Source organism: Helianthus annuus, chromosome 4, assembly GCF_002127325.2.
Source record: "Helianthus annuus cultivar XRQ/B chromosome 4, HanXRQr2.0-SUNRISE, whole genome shotgun sequence".
Lineage (NCBI taxonomy): Eukaryota > Viridiplantae > Streptophyta > Magnoliopsida > Asterales > Asteraceae > Helianthus > Helianthus annuus.
In genome coordinates this window covers 205,267,547-205,288,814 of record NC_035436.2, presented here as the reverse complement: position 1 = coordinate 205,288,814, position 21,268 = coordinate 205,267,547, and the positions used below count along the sequence as shown (strand labels likewise).

Here is a 21,268-nt window from a genome sequence, read left to right as displayed (position 1 = left end):
AAAGTTTTATTAATACTTCGTTTTGCAAATCACTCATTAACTAAACTACCACAAGTATGTCTAATAGAGACAGCCAATGGAGAAACCATTAAGATTTCTGAAATCTTGCAGGGAGCAAGAATAAGAATTCTAAACCATAAGTTTATTACAATTCTTTACCCAATAAATCTAGTAGGATTTGATATTGTTATAAGAATGGATCGGTTAATAGCCAATAAAGCCAGTATATTATGTAATCAAAAGGTAATCCAAGTAAATTCACCAAAAGGTCAAAACGATCATTTACCTTTCATAAGAATTTTCTTAGTTATCACACAAGTAACAATGCTGCACCATTCGAAGCACTTTATGGACAAAAGTGCCAAACCCCAGTTTATTGGGTAGAAATTGGGAAAAAACAACTATCTGGACCTGAGGTAGTGCAGGAAATAACTGACAATATCATTCAAATTAAGAATCTCAAGCACAAGAAATTAGTTCTAGTCAAAATAATATGAGACTCCAAAAGAGGACCTGAATATACAAGAGAGCTTGAATCTGAAATGAAAAAGAAATATCTATAGTCATTTTAGTAGATCTCGAGGACGAGCTCTAAAATAAGGTGGGGAGGATATAACAACCCTCAGTAAAACCAACACCCTAATATATCTTTAAATATATCAATATGCCTTTATATGCATCCCGTATGTGAAAACCGAGCCCAAATTAGAATATAACATATAAAATAAATTAAAAACAAAAATTATTAAGCTGAGGCGGGCCGCGTAGGGCCTCACCTCAACTTAACGCGGGCCGCGAGAGTCTTGATTGGTGGCGTAGCCCGGTGATGACACGTGTCATCATCGTGTCGAGGCTAGTAGGTGATCCGGACAAGCTACGCTTTGACCGCACGTTGACGCGGGCCGCGTAAGGCCTGGCCTTATTTAACGCGGGCCGCGAGAGACCCAGGTTCAGGCACTATAAATAGCAGGCATCGGCTTCATTCGACGATCGCTCACAACTTTCTTTCTTTCTAAATTTCTGAAGTAGTATACACTATAGCCGGGTATTATACCCCCTAAATTAGCGAAGCTCTGCCTCGTTGTAAGTATTATAACCCCTGGATACGTATTAGATACGCTGCCCGATTGATCTAGGGTTCCGTAACGGCTGTCGTGGTTCTGCCCGACGTAGTCGTTGGAATGCCGTCTCGGGGAGGGTATTACTAATGTTAAAATGGGTTATTATACTAACGCGTGTGCATTGTTTATTCAACTAGATTATAACCAGGAAGTCACAAAGGAAAACCTAAAATAGCAATGAGAGTAATCTCCTTTTTGTGTCAACTGTTTTATAAAACCTCAAATTGTTTATATCATATTGCCAGTATGTGAGTCGTGTAATTCTTCAATTATCGCCGGTATTATGGGGTTTTGTATACATTACTTGATAACCTTCACAATTGGACGACGAGTAGCCAATGTGTGATATGACCATAGCCATAGATACGTCGAGTGGCAAGTACTGAATGGGTAATTGTGTAGATATAAACATTGTAATCGCTCTCAATACTGTGGTAATTGATAAAACTCGTTTTGATTAAATTGGGATTCACTCACCAGTATTTCCCGCTGATAAAATATTTTTAAAACATGTTTCAGGTAACACAATGTGAAAGCCAACTGGGAAAAAGCCAGCTCGAGAGCACTGACGGCTTGGAAAATAAGTGGCTATAAAAGTTATCTAAAACAAGATGTTTTAAAATTCAATAAAATAAGGTTTTGTCCTTATAAGTATATTGTAATAAGAAACTTGGGTTTTGCCCATGTGTTAAATATCAAATATGGTGGTTTTACTCTGATAAAATATTTCCTAACTACGGTCCTGATGAAATTTCCGCTGCCAAATTGGATAAATAAACGTGATACCACCGAAACTGGCTCACGGCCGCCCGTTCCCGGGAACTAGGGATCGGGGGTTGTGACAACGCTTCTCCTTTTCTTCTTTTCCATATCCTTTTTTGAAAGAGTTGCAACCATCTAACTTTTCCTTTTCTTCTTTTCAAACCACTAAAACTCATTCTCAACACATTATCCAAACACTACAAAAATGACCTATTAACTTTTACGAAGTCAAAAACTTAAAAGGAGCTCAAAATAAACAATCTCAAACACCAACATTAAGTGGACACAAGTCTAAACAACATTGCATCAACACTTTTCATCGCCTTAGTCAACACGTCTATCTCATATCTTAGGAATTGAATAAGGTTTAACGTATTAATCTGACAAAGCTAACCTTTAGTGAACAAAATTAGACAATGTGAAAAATAAGCAGCGCTCTTTAAGTGATCGAAGGAAAAACAAATGTTAATAGTAAACAACCACAAAGTGATGAATGTTAAGACGATCAAAGGAAAAACGAATGTTAATGGTAAACCACAAAGTGATGAATGTTAAAACTGGTAAAGGAATAATAAAATTGGTAAACTACTGAAATATGAATAGTATCACCATCATTTTCATGCAAAAGTAAATGGTAGACAAAAGAAATCTCTCCACTCTAGTATCACAAGGCATTTGCCATTTGAATTCACATATTAGAAAAAAATGACTTCACCGACAATGATATACACACAACATCCGGATGAGCAAACACCTTTGTCCAAGTTTCATCAATAAGCTTCCATATTTCAACGACATGCTTATAGACAATTAAAGCTACAATATAGAAATATATGTTAATAATGATAGAAAAATATTTAAAAAAGATAAATAAATAACCATTGTCTCCCAATTTATTGCCTTCAACAACCTTATATATATGTTAATCATTTCATAATAGGTCAATAAGACATCAAATCTTCTCTGAAATTTCAAAAATGACAGACTAAATTCACATGTGGAACAATGCTCTCTAGTCTACTGTCTATGCAGGAGATTATTTTGGTCAAAAACTCAAAAAAGAAAAAGAAAAATAGGATTGTGGCGGCCATAACATGTAGAATCGCGTCCATGATAGTTTAAACAAAATGCTCACCTATGTGTATTGACATGATCATTGTAGTTTCCATGAGCTGATTCCCAATCTACAAAAGAAGATAGAAGCTTGACAAAAACACGACACGTCTAAAAGTACTATACAATACTAACTTGTTTATATTTAGCAACTACCTAAAAGGTAAAAAGAAAAATTAAAGATCATTAGTATCTTGATTTAGACTTATGATACTAACCCGTTTGACCCGTCTGTACCAGTAGTAGATCGGTTAGATGACCTGTCCGATTTTATAATATTGCTAATGCTAATAATCCTTTATAATACAATACTGATTGGTATTTTTCATTTAGTTTACCTTAATGCAACAAAAAGGATAAAAAAATAGTTTAATAGAATAAATAAACTAACCCTCTCAGCAAGGCAAGCAACACTCTCCTTTTGATGTTGTGAGGGTGAAATAACCGGAAGATGTTCAACCTGATTTATTCAAAGCAAAACAAAATGATATTGATTACTTTAAATTCTTGGAAAAATGAATATTCAACAGATTGAAGTTTTAAAAACTAAACTATCTTCAAGTTAAGCATACTACCTCCATGAAACTGTGGAACTGCATGAAGTTCTTATACATGAGGGTGGCCAAAGCAATATGATCCTTATAGCAATGAGATGCACCTGTTAAAAATCATATTAGCAAGCAACAATTAAAATTAAAGTGTAGCAATCAAGGTATCAAATTATTAAACTCACATGAGAAAATCTATCCAAAACCATAATTTCTCCACTAGGATTTATATCTGTACTTGCTGTTGCTGCAAAGCATTCCATAACAAATGAGCATTTGGGAGCCATAATTTTACATGTAACCGAACACTCAGTACAAAAGTCAGAACTAAGACCGTGGGTTGGGGCGGCGGTTGCCAAGCAACGCTGGCTAGACCACACCGGGCTAGCGTTGGCCATGGCGTTGCCCCGTCAGGGGGTGGGGGGAAGATGACATGGTTGGATTTGATTGGTGTGTTATTTTAATCAGTGTGTAATTTTAATTAAATGAAATTTCAAATAGTTTAAACAAAAAAAAAACAAAATCAACATGGCTGGTCACGCCAGCCGAAGCCACGCCACACCACACCCCTTGTTTTGAATATTATATTGTGGATCCCACACTCGCCAGCAATGCCCCCAACCCAATCCCCTCCACAACCCGTAGTCTAAGTAATCAGAAAGAAACTTTATAATAAAAAGAGTAAACTGCCAAAATAGTCCCTGAAGTTTAGTCACGGTGTGAAAGCCTTCATCTCTACCTCATTTTGTTTTGTAGTTACCCTAGTGATTCAAAGATGAAAATGAGTTGGTCAGAATAAGCTAAACAAAAGTGGATAACCAAAACAACAGAAACAAAATCTAAAATATTGAATCATAATCATAATGGAAAGAGGGGAAACCTGGATATGATAAGGGGATTTGAGGAAACAATTTCCTTGGCTTTGGAGAAAATCATTTTGGTTTCTTCTGCTCAAGGTTCCAAACATTTCTAATGAAACCTGCACATGCCAAAAAAAAACCCCAAATTCAAACCCTAACAAAACAAAAAAATCGAAATAAAAGTCATTGATTCCCTTTATGATTATTAGATCATCAATTAACAATTCAGTGCATTGAAATTCAAACCTTAAGCATGACCAATCGAACTCAATCATTGAATTTAGGGGTGATTTTTGTAATAACAATTGGAAGAACATCTGCCAAAAAGAAGAAAAAGGGTTTAAAATCATAAACCAAATAACATTCGACATAGAACTTCATCTTAAGAAGCCAGAAATTAGAAATAGAAAATCTTTAATATACTCATGTAGTCTAGAAAACACCTCAATATCATCACGCCTCCTCAAGTCGTCACCAAAAATCTTATAAAGAAAACCAGTTTCGAACTAAGAACTCACTTACCTTGAACTCATGGGTATGGCCCTAGACCAATTAAATCGACCCCTGCTCACTCCTTCAATCGTTGGGACATGTCTACCATCTTCATTCACCTAATTTTTCCTTTTGATTTGGCAATTCAGATTAATTGGATAGATGAGACGACATATTTATAGGTGGGTGAGAAGAACAGATTCAACAGACCAAAAATTACGGGAGTGTGGGGAACCGTCGTCAACTGCTTGCAAGCGTAAACTGAATTTGAGAGCACTACCAGGTTTCTAGGAGACTGATGGAAGTTGTGGGGATAATGGGCAGAGAAAGATGGAAGTAACCACCACCGCAAACAACTGCCCGGAACTGCCAGAACATCAGTTTTTTTTTTTTTTTTTGAGTTTAAACGGTCCAGATTTAATCTCAGCATAATCGAACGGAAGATATTGATTTCAAAGGTAACTGCCACTTAATGGGTTCCATATATATATATATATATATATATATATATATATATATATATATATATATATATATATATATATATATATATATATATATATATATATATATATATATATATATATATATATATATATATATAGGATAATGCTAGATAAAAAACCCTAAAATTCTTAGAAAACTCTGGAAACCCAAATGGGAAGCCATTTTTACCCAACCTCCCGACATTTTTTTTTTTTTGAAAAAAATTACACATGTAATATACATGTTTTAGAGTGTTTTGGGCCAAAAAAAACAAAAAAGCGCCGAAGGGATTTTTTTTAAAAAAATAAACAAATTTCAGCTCCTAACACGTGTTAAGCAAAAAAGACATAATTTCGCTGAAAATTGCTGAAACTTGTTTTTTTTTTTAAATATCCCTTCGGCGCTTTTTTGATTTTTTTGGCCCAAAAGTCTTAAAAACATGTATATTACATGTGTTATTTTTTTCAAAAAAAAAAAAATGTCGGGAGCTTGGGTTTTCTCGGGTTTTTTATATATATAGGGTTTTCTATCTAGCCCTACCCTATATATATATATATATATATATATATATAATTTTTTTTCTAAATGTGCTCCTTTAAATGCATATGAAGTTTTCCCAAAAAAAAATATATATATAATAAAATAAAAAAATTTCTAACTTTAAATCTCACTTATGCATTTATGATAACGAGTGGCATTTAGCTAGCTCCGTCAACGCACATTACATGCTCACCGGCTTATGTTCTTTTAACGTGCGAGTTACTTGAACGCCGGCGCAGAGCTTCATGTGTGTATCATGGCGGCACATAGAGTTTGCCCACCGATGCGAACCTCTTGACACGCGTGAGTTGATCCACTAGAAGCGCATCACGCTTCACCTTCACGTGATCCGCCAGCGCGTGAGTTCGATCTGCCGAAGCATATTCTGGTGGACGCGCAACCTGCCAACGCGTGACTTGTCCCTCCGCTGCGCAAGCTGTTCAACGCGAAGGCTCGTCGATGCGGGAGGTATGATCCGCCAGTGTGCGTGTCTGCCTTTACGCAATCCATTTCTATGCTTTTTAATAATGTCGTTGTATACAACAACGATTTCTAGCGAATTAATTTATTATGAAATGCACCCATATTGGTTAAGTGGATAAAATATATGCTACTTGGCAGTTATTCTTTATTAAGTGAGACTGTACTTAATAAAAAGCATAAATATAAGACTTTATATCAGCAAATCGAATAAAATATATGAACCGCGCGAGTATACCGTGCAAGTAATCTCTACCATGATGTCATTGCTTGACGTTTTCTTGGGTAAAACCCGTTACGCGAGCATGCCCCGCCGCGCGGGTAAACTCTATTGCACAAGCATACTCTGTCGCGCGGGTAACCCCTGTAGCACGAGCATACTCCGCCGCGCGAGTAAACTCCGTTATGCGAGCATATTCCGCCGTGCGAGTAAACTCCGCTACGCAAGCATATTCCGTCGCGCGGGTTACCTCTATTACACGAGCATACTCCGCCGTGCGAGTAAACTCCGTTATGCGAGCATATTCCGCCGTGCGAGTAAACTCCGCTACGCGAGCATATTCCGTCACGCGGGTTACCTCTGTTACACGAGCATACTCCGCCGTGGAAGTAAAACTATGCAAGTGAACTTTTTTTTTTTCCTGCCAATCAATTGTCCAAGGGAGTTGATTTATTAATTTGCACATTTGCTTAATTAATTATGTTCGGATACATTGGCAACCAGCTAAATGAGATGACTCATGCCATATATCAGATTTATTACTTAATAATCTAAAATATTTGTTTTTATATTTAAAGGAATTTGAACCTGTGTTTTCTAGTAACACTTCGTTTTCTAGAAAGATGGATGATGGAAGCCATTATTCCATATATAAATAAGCAAACTTTTTGTGCATAATAACTTGTAATATGTGCTTTGTGAGTTTTTCAAAAAAAAAAAAACTTCCTTTTTTAATTTTAATCCAAAAATTTTTAACTTTTACAATTTTAACCCTACATAATTTGTTTTTTTAACTTTAACCCAAACTTTTCATTAATTTTAACCTAAAAGTTTTTACCTTTTGCAATTTTAACCCTACATAATTTGTTTTTTTAACTTTAACCCAAAACTTTTCATTATTTGCAATTTGACTTCACAACTTTTGTCACTTATACTTTTCATCTTTGGCAAATTTTCGTTTTACGTATAGTTCTTAATTTTTCGAGTTAATACGACGCAACGTACAAGTATGGTTCAACTTTTTTATGTTTTGTTTCAAATTTTGCAAGTTAATACGACGCAACGTACATGTGTGGTTCAACGTTTTTACCTCTATTTTTCCATGTTTAACAGGTTCGTCGCAACATGCAAACCCTAGGTCGAGTCAGTGTTGGTGGTCGATAACGGTTGTGTAACATTAGTACTATTTGACACCGTTTTACGCCCCGTCGCAATGCGGCCTGTGCTTTGGGGGTTTCCCAAAGAAAAAATCATTATGCATCTGGGTGTCGTAACCTTGGCTTTGGGGGTTTCCAAAAAAAATTGATTTTTTTTACTTTTCACCCAAAAGTATTTCATAAATTACTTTTAACCTGAAACTATTTGTTTTTTTATTTTTAACCCAAAACTTTTTATCTTTTGCAATCTATCCTCACAAATTTTTTTACTTTCAACTTTGGTCCTTTACAGTTTTCATTTTCCACAAATTTTTCGCTTTATGCTTGGTTCTAAATTTTGTGCCTTAACACATCGCAACGTGCGTCTTTTGTTTAACTTTTTTACGTTTCGTTCTAAATTTTGCGAGTTAACATGACGCAACATGCGTGTGTGGGTGAATGTTTTTACATTGTCTATTTTCCCGTTTGACAGGTTTAACATAATGTGCGAGTCCTAGATCGACTTAGTCATAACTAAAGAATCCCCGCCACATTGCGGCGGGTCTCAATTCTAGTTTAATATAATGAACAAGTCAAATATACATGTCATATAACAATTTATGGTTTTTGACTTTAGGGTCCTGCCTATCATGATGACATTACTTGACATTCTTGGGGACACATGTTCTATCCTCAAAAGCAATTTAACAATTATGTTGAATATAAACCACTTGCAAACAGGTTTTTATGTATCTTTTCGAAAACCATGCCATATACACATTACTTGCGGTGTGTTTATATAGTATACATTTGTTGCTTATCAATATTATTACAATGCTACAAACGTCTATTTAGCCGCAATAAACTGAATCACTAGCATGGGGCAACGCCATTTGGAGGGTCAACGTTGTTTTCACATATTGCGGAGCATGGATGTATAGAACGAGCACCTACTAAGGACAAAGTTTCGGTACAATGTGTTCCACATGTCACTCTTTATTACAATATATCTTGTCAACTTATTTTAAGTTCGAGAGATACTAATATACGACTGGGCATCTCATGATACACAAGCATTCGATAATGAATTTTGCAGGTTTGGTGACGCATTACATATGAGTACGTAAGTCGCCACGCACGCATGCTCCTTTACTTACGAGCGAGCACACATGCGCCATACGCGCATGCTCCTCTACACACGAGAACGTAAGTCGCCGTACGCGCATGCTCTTTTACATACGAGCACGTAAGTCGCCACGCGCGCATGCTCCTTTGCTTACGAGCAAGCACACATGCGCCATACGCGCATGCTCCTCTACATACGAGCACGTAAGTCGCCATACGCGCATGCTCTTTTACATACGAGCACGTATGTCGCCACGCGCGCATGCTCCTTTACTTACGAGCGAGCACACATGCGCCATACGCGCATGCTCCTCTACATACGAGCACGTAAGCCGTCGTACGTGCATGCTCTTTTACATACGAGCACGTAAGTCACCACGCGCGCATGCTCCTTTACTTACGAGCGAGCACACATGCGCCATACGCGCATGCTCCTCTACATACGAGCACGTAAGTCGCCATACGCGCATGCTCTTTTACATACGAGCACGTATATCGCCACGTGCGCATGCTCCTTTACTTACGAGCGAGCACACATGCGCCATACGCGCATGCTCCTCTACATACGAGCACGTAAGTCGCCATACTTGCATGCTCTTTTACATACGAGCACGTAAGTCGTCACGCGCGCACGCTCCTTTACTTACAAGCGAGCACACATGCGCCATACGCGCATGCTCCTCTACATACGAGCACGTAAGTTGCCATACGCGCATGCTCTTTTACATACGAGCACGTAAGACGCCACGCACACACGCTCCATTACTTATGAGCACGTAAGTCACCATGCGCGCAAGCTCTTTTACATACCAGCACGTCGGTCTCCATACGAGTCTGGGGTTCTACATACGACCATCTCAGTCTCCATGCGAGCCTGACGCTCCTCTACATACGAGCACGTAAGTCACCATACGCGCATGCTCTTTTACATACGAGCACGTAAGTCGCCACGCGCGCATGCTCCATTACTTATGAGCACGTAAGTCGCCATGTGCACAAGCTCTTTTACATACCAGCACGTCGGTCTCCATACGAGTCTGGTGTTCTACATACGATCATCTCAGTCTCCATGCGAGCCTGACGCTCCACACATGAGCATGTAGGTCGCTATACGCGCATGCTCCTTTGACACATAAGCACGCCAGTCTCCGTGTGAGACTGTTGCTCTACATACGAGCATGCAAGCCGCTATACGCGCATGCTCCTTTAGATATGAGCACGCCAGTCTCCAGGCGAGCTTGCTGCTACACATACAAGCATTTTAATCTCCATGTGGCCCTGCTGCCTTTACATACGAGTGTGTACGCCGCTCGCGCGCGCATGCTTAGCCATATATGAAAACGCTTACAAAACGTAAATTGTGCTACAAATGCATGCACCACTTTGGGTATACACAAAAACACATTGGCTAAAATAAAGTTTCGTTTACACCTACAATCTTCAAGATAAGCCACATCTCCTTGATTCACGCCACATTGTTGTTGTGGCACAGCGGAGGATTAGCGCAGGCTCGGGTTTCCACTTCATTATCCTGACGCAAATTTGTGCCAATTCTCATTCGCGATAACCTGACTCAAAGTGGATTAACACGTGCAAATATTGTAGACAACAGTTTACAAATATTTAAACACCAAGTATGCGTATTCCATAAGGTTAAACATGCGCGCGCCTTGCGTTAGCCAACAGAAGTCACACCAAAGGGTGAATATTTTACAGCAACCACACGACTATGTGCGCACCGCTAAAGCTGGGCCACACTCGAAAATCATCCGAAAGGAAGACACTCATCTAGTCCAGAATTCCACCCACTTGCCATCCGCGCGTAGGAGCAACACTGGACTAGGGGGACCTGAAGGGGTATGGTCCCAAATGCTGCATCAGTCATACGCACGTTAGGCCCTAACCACACTCAATCGTCAAAACTCAGCCAGTTCCAAGACTCGTGCACAAGACCTAATCACGTACGCGCAACCTTAACAAGCTCATGGTAATGCACCAGTACAAATGGCAACTGACTGCAACCAATCAGCATGCGCCAGGTTTGCCCAACCAATTTCCACGATGAACAATCGTGGGATATTCACTGTTTCATTATCTCTACTTACAGCTGAAGACAGACCCAACAAGCATGGCCAGCAACTTTCCCACACCCGGGCGACAGGTAAGCCTAAAACTCAATATTTACTTTCGTGCACTCCTAACAAGTCTAGTACTCCTCCCACGCTTGCACGCGGGAGCAGCACTAGACTGGGGGACATGATGGGGCATGGTATTAGACCCAACCCGAACGACCGGACATATCCGTTACTTATCGCCTTTTATTATAATATTTATTATTATTGCGTACTAACCCGCGAAGCCTAGCGCGTTGTAGTTTACAGTACACTAGGTTGTGGGCTTGTAGAGATAACCCCTAACTGGGCCTGGCCCATTGAGGTTAGGGGAGGCCCATGTCTCCTATATAAAGAGGTGTTCACCTCATTATTAGGGCACAATATATGGAGCCGCCACACTTTTGTTACTGGAAACAGGGGATTCTTTCCCCTACCGGTCATCTCTACAGCTCCACTTTCTTGGCTTCTCCATTGCAGATCTAGGTTTAAGAGGAAGAAAAAGGTGTGATTCTTCACTCCCATTGACAAAGCGGTTCAATCATCCCGGCGGTGATTTCGTGTTTCAACACCCTCTCTCCCGCCTACTTCTCTACAATACAATACAATAAGTCAACTTGGATGGAGATCCCGAGTTACGTTGTTTCTGATGCAATGGGGGAGGTGGTTAGGGTAGTCATGGTGCTTTTGTAATGTCGAAGGTAATCGGAAGGACCGAACCCTCCATTTTTTCGACAAAGGTTCTGCCATTGCCCTGATGTTTACCAGTGGCTTGCTATCCACCATCGTTGCTTCAGTAACATCTGTTGAGACCACCCATAATTCTGCTCCTACTTCGAAACGGTGTCTATGTTTCTCTTTTCTGTCACAGGTATCAATACAACTAATGTTTTAATTCTGGTATGATTTTTATTTTATGGTATTCACTATTCTAATTGGAATTTGGTGATGCTCAGAATTTGAAGTTGTTGCTCTGGTTACTATGAATTTTGAAATGCTTGATGGTAAGAGTGATTCGAACAGTGGAAACACCCAAACCTGATTTCAAATGCTATAAAAAATATCTTATGATAAGATTAACATGTGTAACCATGATTTACATAGAAACCACTGTGTTAATGTTTTTATGTTAGTTTAATGACTTACGCCATATGTGTGATTAAATTGATGTTAATATTAACATTCATTATCCACCATTATTTGAATCCTTAATAAATTGATGTAATATTACTATTACTATTACTATTACGATTACGATTACTATTACTATTACTATTACTATTACTATTACTATTACTATTACTATTACTATTACTATTACTATTACTATTACTATTACTATTACTATTACTATTACTATTACTATTACTATTACTATTACTATTACTATTACTATTACTATTACTATTACTATTACTATTACTATTACTATTACTATTACTATTACTATTACTATTACTATTACTATTACTATTACTATGTGTTCTTCTCTCTTTGGGAATTATTTTAAAAAGTTATACTTTTAAATTGTAACAAATTAACAAGGACTTTGGTAAGAAAGTGGAGGAATGCAATCACTAAGGTAACTCAAGTAATAAACTAATAAAGTAAGCGTTTTCCTTGATTTTTATTGTCGGTTGCCGGAGGTCCGTTATCTTTTAGATCGTTGCTTGGTCGGCGTTTATATAAGGTAAATATGCACCATTTTCTTCCCAAAATTGGTAGCTTTAGTGATATAGTGTTGACCCAATTATCACACAGAATCATTAGCATTGAAGGCGGTCATGGCGTCAGGATGATAAATACAGTCAAAGTTTAGGGTATCTCGCTTTGATATGTTTAAGGTTCATGTTGAGTCTCTTTGTACTGTTTCTAAACTGATATGAACATAAATGCATGTCTTGGATTGTTTTATCCATGCCTATAACGTGTTCGATCAAATGGCCATTATTTTTTTGAACAATGGGAGAGAACAATGGTTCCTCCGGATTTCAGATTCAAAGCAATTTCGGTTTGTGTTTGTTTACAATTACATAGACATAACTGTCTAATCTGATTTAACTGATTGTGATAAAAGAGGACTAAGTACTCTGATTGATTAACTAGGCTTGTAAATGAATTGAACGTTCACTGAACCGTTCATGAATCGTTCGGCAGGAAATTCGTTCATGTTCGTTTATTTAATAAATAAACGAACATGAACAATTTTTTTTTGTTCATTTAAATAAAAGAACGAACATGTACAATGCCCCGTTTGTTCATTTACGTTCATGAACGATCGTTTATCTTCGTTCGTTAATGTTCGTTCATTTACGTTCGTTTATGGTTGTTTATTTAAATTCGTTCGTTCGTGTTCGTTTATATCCGTTTATTTATGTTCATCTTTTAAATTTAGTTATTACTAATTACTAATTAAATTTAAAAATCTATTTAGTTTTCTTTATCATCCCATAACTAGCTTTGACTTTCCGATTTGAAAACTTTATTGGTATTATATATTTGATTTATATTTCCAATTTAAAAGCAATTTTTTCTATCATGTGAAACGTGAATTAAGGTTTACCTATATTTTGGTTCTTCTTCTCCTTTACTATTGCTATACAATTCAAAGCCTTGTTTAATTTCTTAACGAACGAACATAAACGGACATGAACATGTTCATTTTCTTAACGAACGAACATGAACAAGAAAATTCGTTCATTTAAATGTTCGTGTCCAATCGTTTGTTCGGTTAAAGGTAAATGAACAAACATGAGCATGCCTCGTTCGTGTTCGTTCAGTTCATTTACAAGCCTATGATTAACAACGAGAGGTTATCACACGATTACCAATTGAAGATTACCAAACGCAATACCTATCTAATATATCCCAATTACTAGAACTCTCGGGAATTGAAAGAATCAAAACTAGGTTTAAAGCAAAATCAATCGTTTACAAATCAACTAAATCAAATCAACCGGTAACAAGCATCGAATGCTTAAATTACCGGACTTAACAATGTTTCAAACACATAACCTAGTTCACGTACAAGAATCCTCCACCCGGAGGAAACCACTAGAAAGATTAGCCGCTCATTGTGGTTAGTTGATCTTCAAACACTCGAGTAACGGTTGTAACCATCTTCTTAATCTTGGATTGGATTAAACTAATAATAATACTAGTTAAATAATTGGTGCCAAAAAATTGTCTCGATCCCTCCCCCAAAGTTACCGTGATGATGATGTTTTCCGGAATAAAAATCTTGTGATGTTGATGTCTTTTTCTTGTGCCTCCAAAAGGGGAGACTATTTGCATACTTTGGTGTGTAGATAGTAAGCCTAAAAAGAGCTTTTTTGTTCTATATGCACACCCTGCAGAGCTGTATCCAAAGCCAGCGTTTTGGTCCAGTCAACCAGACAAAGACTGACGGGTGTCTGACAGGTCTGTTGACCGGACCAAAACGCCGAGCTTTAGCCTCGTTTGGTCCTATCAACCAGACACCCGTTCAGTCTTTTGTCTGGTTGACGGGACCAAAACGCGACCAAAGCTCGGTGTTTTGATCCGGTCAACAGACCCGTCAGACACCGGTGAGTCTTTTGTTTGATTGACCGGACCAAAACACCGCGCTTTGGCCACAGCTTGACACTACAGGGTGTGCATACATGACAAAAAAGCCCTTTTGGTGTGCATATAGGCATTTGGGTGTGCCAATAGGTATACCCTCCAAAAATTATGTCCTTATACAATTACCAACTTAGGGTGCCTTTAAATAAATCATCGCAACACTTCATTGTCAGGCACCGGTTCATTCAAATTCAAAATGCATATATACAATTAGGAAAGTTGCACCGGTCAATATTATTTTACCACCAACTTTTCCACCGGTCAATGTTATTCTACCTGTTTATTAAACCATCTATCCCACCGTTTTGGTTGATATCAAATCATCACACCATATTATATATTATGTTCCACCGTTTCATTCATACCATGCGAACTAGTTTAATACCCGTCCAGTGGACGGGTTGCGCTAATAGCGTAACAATGCCCCACACGTGTCATCCACTCCACCAATATCCATTTTTAGGGCATCTACACCGCTTACTACCACAAATCACCGTCGCTCTTCCCCAAACCTGCGTCACCTACCAACATCGACCACCACCTCTTTGCCCCAAATCGATGTCGGTGACATAACCACTGCCCATTCGAAAGCGCGTAGCTTTATCTGCTCATAAACCAAAACAGCGCGTAGTTTAATACCTGTCTGGTGGACGGGTTACGTTAACGTATTATATAATAACATGAATAAACCTATGAACATAAAGAAATAAATAGAACACAAAATTATATGAACGTCACACACAAAGCTAACCTATAATCCTATGTTAAGCATACACAAAATTAAACAACATGACAAACAAAAACACCATTCTTTAATTTATATAAGGAAAACAAACGTTAACAGCCTACAACCACAAAGCGATAGAAAATAAAACTGATAGAGTACTAAAACATGAAAGGGTGTCATTTTAATGCAAAAGTAAACGGTAGGCAAATGAGTTCACATTGACATGTAAAATATGCCAAAAAACGAAAAAGTAAGGTTGGAGACAATTTAAATAACTTAGATTGGAAGCTCGATATTGATCCGTGGCACGTTTGTTAGCCGATGTGAGAATTGTGCCATCGCCGGCGTTCACCTCTCCTGTATAAATGACAAGGTGTATATCTTCTTAATTCTTAACAAATGGTTGAGTTATCACAAAAACATTACAAGTAGAAAAAAAAGTTATTACTAATAGAATGTGTACACAACATTTAACAAAAATATAACTGTTAGTAACAAAAAAAAAAAAATCAAATTATAATAACCTGTTGGAATAATATTTTGTTTTATTGGAATTAATAAATCAATTAATAACTGTCAACGAATGATAAAAGAGATGATTTATAATTGTATGTACAGGTCAAAAGATTTCATCTTGGAACAGTGGCGAAGCTTGACCCGAATGATGAGGGGGTCGAAAACATATATACCCAAAAATTTCTATAGAACCGGGGGGGTCGAAAACATATATACCAAAAAAATTCTATACGAAAACTATATATATAACACTACTGGGCGAAAAGTTCGGGGGGTCGGGCGCCCCCTCCCGCCCCTTCTATCCTTCGCCCCTGTCTTGGAATATGGAAAATATGAGTATAAAAAATGTCAGCTTTTTGTTCCAGTGGTGGTTGAAAATGTTACCTGAACATCTGAGAAAACAGTTGGTTGGATATCATATCCATTTGAGCCAAATCTTTGGCCTCCAGTTTCAAGAGTAACACCGCTCTCAACACCACACCTGATGTTATATACTTTAAGATCTTATCAAATTGCTCAGAATCAACCTGGCAAGCTCTCAACACCTGATCTTATATACTTAAAAAAAAAACCTAGCAATAATCACAAAATAAATCAAATTTGTATTTTTTTTAAAATTTTTGAGAAACTACTAATAGGCAATACATGGGAATCTTGTTCAACAACCTTCTTAACTGATCAGTCATTTTCGCTTTCAAACTTTTGATGCACTAACTGACATTTCTTCTTCTGCAAGAAACAAATTAACCAATTAGAATTTTAGTTTCTGTTTGATGATTTGGTTTATGTGGGGGATGAAATCGTACCAGTTGATGTTACGCCTAGTGGCATCCACGAATATGACGTTTGAAATGTACAAAGGATTATCCAAATCTACTATTTGATCATCATTAGTGTCCATAAGCAAACACGCCTTGAAGATTTGTCAAACATAACAGAGAAAAAGAAAGAAAGAAAGAACACATACCAAAGATGAGACAATCGAATGGCGAGTATTATTTGATGCATACCAATTAAAACCCTATGCGCCACTCTAGCTTCAGCTTCCCGCGGTTAGACACACTAACATCCCCCAAGCTCTTTGCAACAGATAACCTGTTATCATCTACATCCGCAATCACAATTCTTAGAGCATCAAAAGCCCGGGCATCAAACATTTTCACAAGCTCAATAGGCCCGGCCCCCATGACTAATACACTTATATCCAGGACAATTTCAACACACATGGACTAATACATTTCTATCTGGGACAATTTCAGCACGCATGCCCCTTCTTCTAAACTCATTATAATAGGCAATTTTAAACACAAATCAGCAACATGCACAACCTGTTAGTTACAAAAAGGATACACCTTTTTGGCACCAAAGTTAAAAATTTGACAACACTTGATTCAATCCCAGATTATCCCAAACGTTCAATTCCTTTAACACTTAAGTGAAAATGGTTAAAAGTCACCGAATGGCTATTTGTAGGGCATACTCTACCGAAGCAAGTATAAAGTACCTGGGAAAATCTGCCTCGTTGCAGCAAGAGGTTGAATGTATGAGCTGGCACATTCTGTTTTTCTGTAGTGGTTGCTGGTGGCGGCATTGTTCCTTATCTGAGGTGGACAAAAATTGGCGATGTACCAAAAATAACTGTCATAAATGTCACACTAACTATTTATAAAGGAATAGAAAAAAACCTAAAATTCTTGACAAAAAATTGGTGATGTACAGATAACAACCGGTTTTGATCTAAATCCAATCGAGAAAAAAAGATGATATAACGATTTATGTTGAAACATCACGAACAAAATTCATTTTTAGACTCATGAAACATGATCCACTAATAAGATTGCCATACAGAAACCAATCCATTTATTTACAAAAAAAAATGCCATTATCAAAATGCTCAGAAACAATAATACTATAAGAACCGTATGTGATGGTACCTGTCCCGGTGGGCTGTAACTATCGGTAATTGTTGAATATATCCTGCCAAACTTATTATGCGGCCTAAGTGGTGGGCCACCATAGGTGGGAGCGGGAGTTGTAGCTGCAGGTGGTGGTGCCCATGCCAGTTCAGGTGGTGGTGTTAGATGGTGGATATGACTCTTAAACTGGGTAATTTTGGTCGTATTGAGATGGGTACGAATAAGAAAGTTGAGGATAATCTCCGTGTTGATTTCCAGGACATGACGAAGTTGGTTGATAACCTGCTAACATGTGACCCGGGTAACCTGCAAGCTACCGAACTGTTTCTATCCGATCCGTGAACTAACCCGCGAACAACCAACTAACCCAACAATATAAATATCAAAATTTATACATTATATCAAAATTTATGAAGTCATCAAACAGTGTATCATACTTTTTGTCTTCCTAAAATGGATACTAATCTTGGATATGAACAAATGACATATCCCCTTGCTCCAAAATAACTATCTGCCACTTTCAGAATAAACAATTAATGTATTTTTTTAGTAATTAAGTATTATATTTACCTGTATACATGTTTACAGGTTTAGTAACTTATGGTTAATTATAAAATAGGGTTTAGGCAATGTTCAAGCAGCATATGATCTATTAACTTGATAGGAAGCATACCTGTTGCATCATGCTAGGTCCAAACTATGGGAAACAATATGGGATCATTCCACTATGCCCAACTGAAAAAAAATAAGAAAAAAATAATAATAATTGACCATAAAAAATTAATATTGACACCATATAAGAGTATAAGTAAATAAACCTTATCGGCTTCTGCCCATTGAAACCAACATTTATCCTCACAAAAAGCCGATCCTTGCTCCCCACTTTCCAAGAGTAACACATCATCCATATAAATAACACTCTGTCTAACTGAAAAAATACATAATTGAAAAGTTAAGTTGGTCTCAAATAGAGGCCATGCCATATTTCAAAATGACCATCAAAATGATATCCTATTACTGTTCAAAAAAAATGATATCCTATTCATACCAGATTCACTTCAAAGTTCACTAATTTCAAGTTATAATCAACATTAAACTAATAATGAATGCCCCTAAATTCAACAAAGCTCACTAAATTATATATTGTGTGTTCCAAATAGATAATTAATTAAATCATCAATTCAATGGTTAATGACCTTGCATGGAAACGGGTGAACATAACTTTGGGCAAATTGCACAATCCTGCGGTAACTTGAATCCGCTACTAGTTGTATCCATATTCACAGTCGCAAATGCCATCCCTGGATATATGTAATCCAAAATTTCTAAAGATTGGTTCAGTTTTTGCATAATTTTTGTGAGGAATTTTAGATCTTCTGTTTTGATAAGGATAACCGATCAATTGGAAAATAAAGCCATTTAAAAAAAAAGGAAAACAAAAGATATGTAATCCGACATAAAATTGAGGGAAACTCACCAGTCGACCTAGGGAAGCTTTGAAGAGGTGAAGGTAGGAAGAGACCACACCATTGATATTGCCCACCATTACTGTCTTCCCTGATTAGTCTTGGAGCTACAGTTTCAGGCATATGTTAATGCTAGAAACTTGATTATAAACCGTCGTTTGACATTCCCTAAACAAAAACCCCAATATCATAACAGATACAGAAAGATGACGTACAAGAGCTGCTATGGCGGATGTCATAAAACCCACAGATTTCAGTAATTTTTGTGGCGCCAGTGTGTGTTAAGGGACGGAAGGGTGTAGAACGGAGGCGGCGCCGGTGTCGACTGGATATAGACAGTGCTGGTGGTGGAACTTCCCATTTCCATGGTCTTAAAGCCTGAAGAGGGAGGAGAAACCCTAATTGGATCTTCTGATGATAAGTAAGAGATAAGGGAAAGTTGAAGGTGTAGGGCTTGGAGATAGTGGTAATACGACTCTGGAGACATAACCGTAGTGTATATCATGGTGGAGGTTATAATTGGGAGTTTATTGAACCCACGATCCATGGCAGGAAACGTGATTTATGGAGAAGATGGCAGAAAAAGACGGAGCAACCTCCCAGCCTAAGAAACTGACGAGAACTGTCACTATAGCACTTAAAAATGTGAGTTTAAAGGGCTGAGATTTAATCTCATTAAGATCCAATAGTCAATATTGATTTCAAATTTGGTTAGACTTAATGGGTTCCATATATATATATAGAGAGAGAGAGAGAGAAAGTATAATGTACTTCACGCCTTAACGTACATTAACGTACTTCACTTCACGAAATATATAACATGCCTAATTATTTTTTTGACCAAAATAACGTGCGTGATTTTGGATTCCATGCGTGATTATGTGGTCTCATGCGTGATTATGTGGTCCCCTGCGTGATTATATGTTCCATGCGTGATTATACCCCTGATCCAACGGTTACCATTGTCTCCTACGTGAAGTATGATAAGCCGTAATGTACGTTAACCTTCCTCTATATATATATACTAGTATTAAGCACATGCGTTGCAGCGGTTGTCATAAAACTTTGTTAAGTAGTAGTAATACTATACCATTGTCAGCGACCACCAACACAAGAAAAGATCGTAAAAACAAAATAAATAAAAACGGGAAAAAATAACGCCGAGTGAAAAACAAACGTAAAATCTTTGAATCATGCACGCTCGTTGCTGAGAAATTAAACCAAAACGTAAAACATAGAAAAAAATAACTAAGTCCATCCAGGACCCGCGTGTTGGATGAACTTGTCAAACACAGAAAAATAGATGTGACGCGACAGGCCAGTCAAACAGCAAAAAAATATACGAAAAATGTTGAACCACACACGCACGTTGCGGTGCGTTAACTCACAAAATTTAGAACGAAATGACTTAACAGGCGGTTGCACAAGATATCGTCACCAAGGGCTGGCCCTGAGGGGGGAGGGGTTGGCGACCGCCTAGGGCCCGCTTTCCCAGTGGGTCTAAAGAAGTTACGCGACGATTTTGTTGTCTGATGAGGTTGGAACGTCGAGTTCTACGAATTTTGGAAAGAATTGGATGACAGGGGAGACAGTACGAGTAGTGGATAGGCGTTTTCATTTCTGGCCGGCGAAGTGGCAACATCTCCTCGGGTCCTCCGTTGTCAATAGAGAAAAAGAAGAAGATAAGGGCATTATTTATTTATTATTATTTTATGTTTCTGTTTTTAAAACTAAAGTTAAAACCAGAGAAGGGTAATCGAAAAAGTTAACTTACAATAAAACATACAAACATACACATCTTTAAAATAGTGAATAAGAAAAATAAAAAAAAAATCATATTTCATATTTTATCATCGGTGGTTAGTTAAACTTTTTATAGTAGATTATGTTTTTAGTTAACTTTCAATAATCGGTGCTTAGCTAAACTATTTTGTAGTAATTATTTTTAGTTAACTTTCACTGAAATAAGTCAATTAAATTATATATATATATATATATATATATATATATATAGGGGGCTGCTAGAATGAGAACCACCCCGAGTTG

The 21,268-nt window shown here is 37.5% G+C and overlaps 1 protein-coding gene across 16 annotated transcripts; it reads right to left on the bottom strand.

Annotated features, from left to right (window-relative positions):
• Nucleotides 1-14,650: 14,650 nt before the first annotated feature.
• Nucleotides 14,651-19,830, bottom strand: LOC110938163. Of its 16 annotated transcripts, none has more exons than XR_002591225.2 (13): nucleotides 19,438-19,830; nucleotides 19,234-19,329; nucleotides 18,953-19,057; nucleotides 18,575-18,684; nucleotides 18,430-18,491; nucleotides 18,194-18,273; nucleotides 17,775-18,118; nucleotides 17,345-17,441; nucleotides 16,808-16,945; nucleotides 16,647-16,713; nucleotides 16,507-16,569; nucleotides 16,225-16,412; nucleotides 15,393-15,681 (listed from the first exon to the last, which is right to left on the bottom strand). XR_002591225.2 is itself a non-coding variant. In XM_035988827.1 (4 exons), the coding sequence occupies exons 1-4, from the start codon at nucleotides 19,343-19,345 to the stop codon at nucleotides 18,474-18,476; spliced, it is 420 nt and encodes a 139-aa protein (XP_035844720.1). In that variant the 5' UTR covers nucleotides 19,346-19,830; the 3' UTR covers nucleotides 17,448-18,473. The 16 variants fall into 16 exon arrangements, 1 of the variants encoding a protein (XP_035844720.1); XR_002591224.2 differs by having other exon boundaries at nucleotides 18,194-18,267; XR_002591217.2 differs by having other exon boundaries at nucleotides 18,194-18,491.
• Nucleotides 19,831-21,268: the final 1,438 nt, after the last annotated feature.

Coding starts and splice junctions, on each gene's coding strand:
- LOC110938163 (XM_035988827.1), bottom strand. CDS start 19,345: ATGCCTGAAACTGTAGCTCCAAGACTAATCAGGGAAGACAGTAATGGT. Junction 19,133..19,233: donor AAGCTTCCCTAGGTCGACTG/GTGAGTTTCCCT, acceptor TTATCAAAACAG/AAGATCTAAAATTCCTCACA. Junction 18,685..18,952: donor TTCACCCGTTTCCATGCAAG/GTCATTAACCAT, acceptor GTATTTTTTCAG/TTAGACAGAGTGTTATTTAT.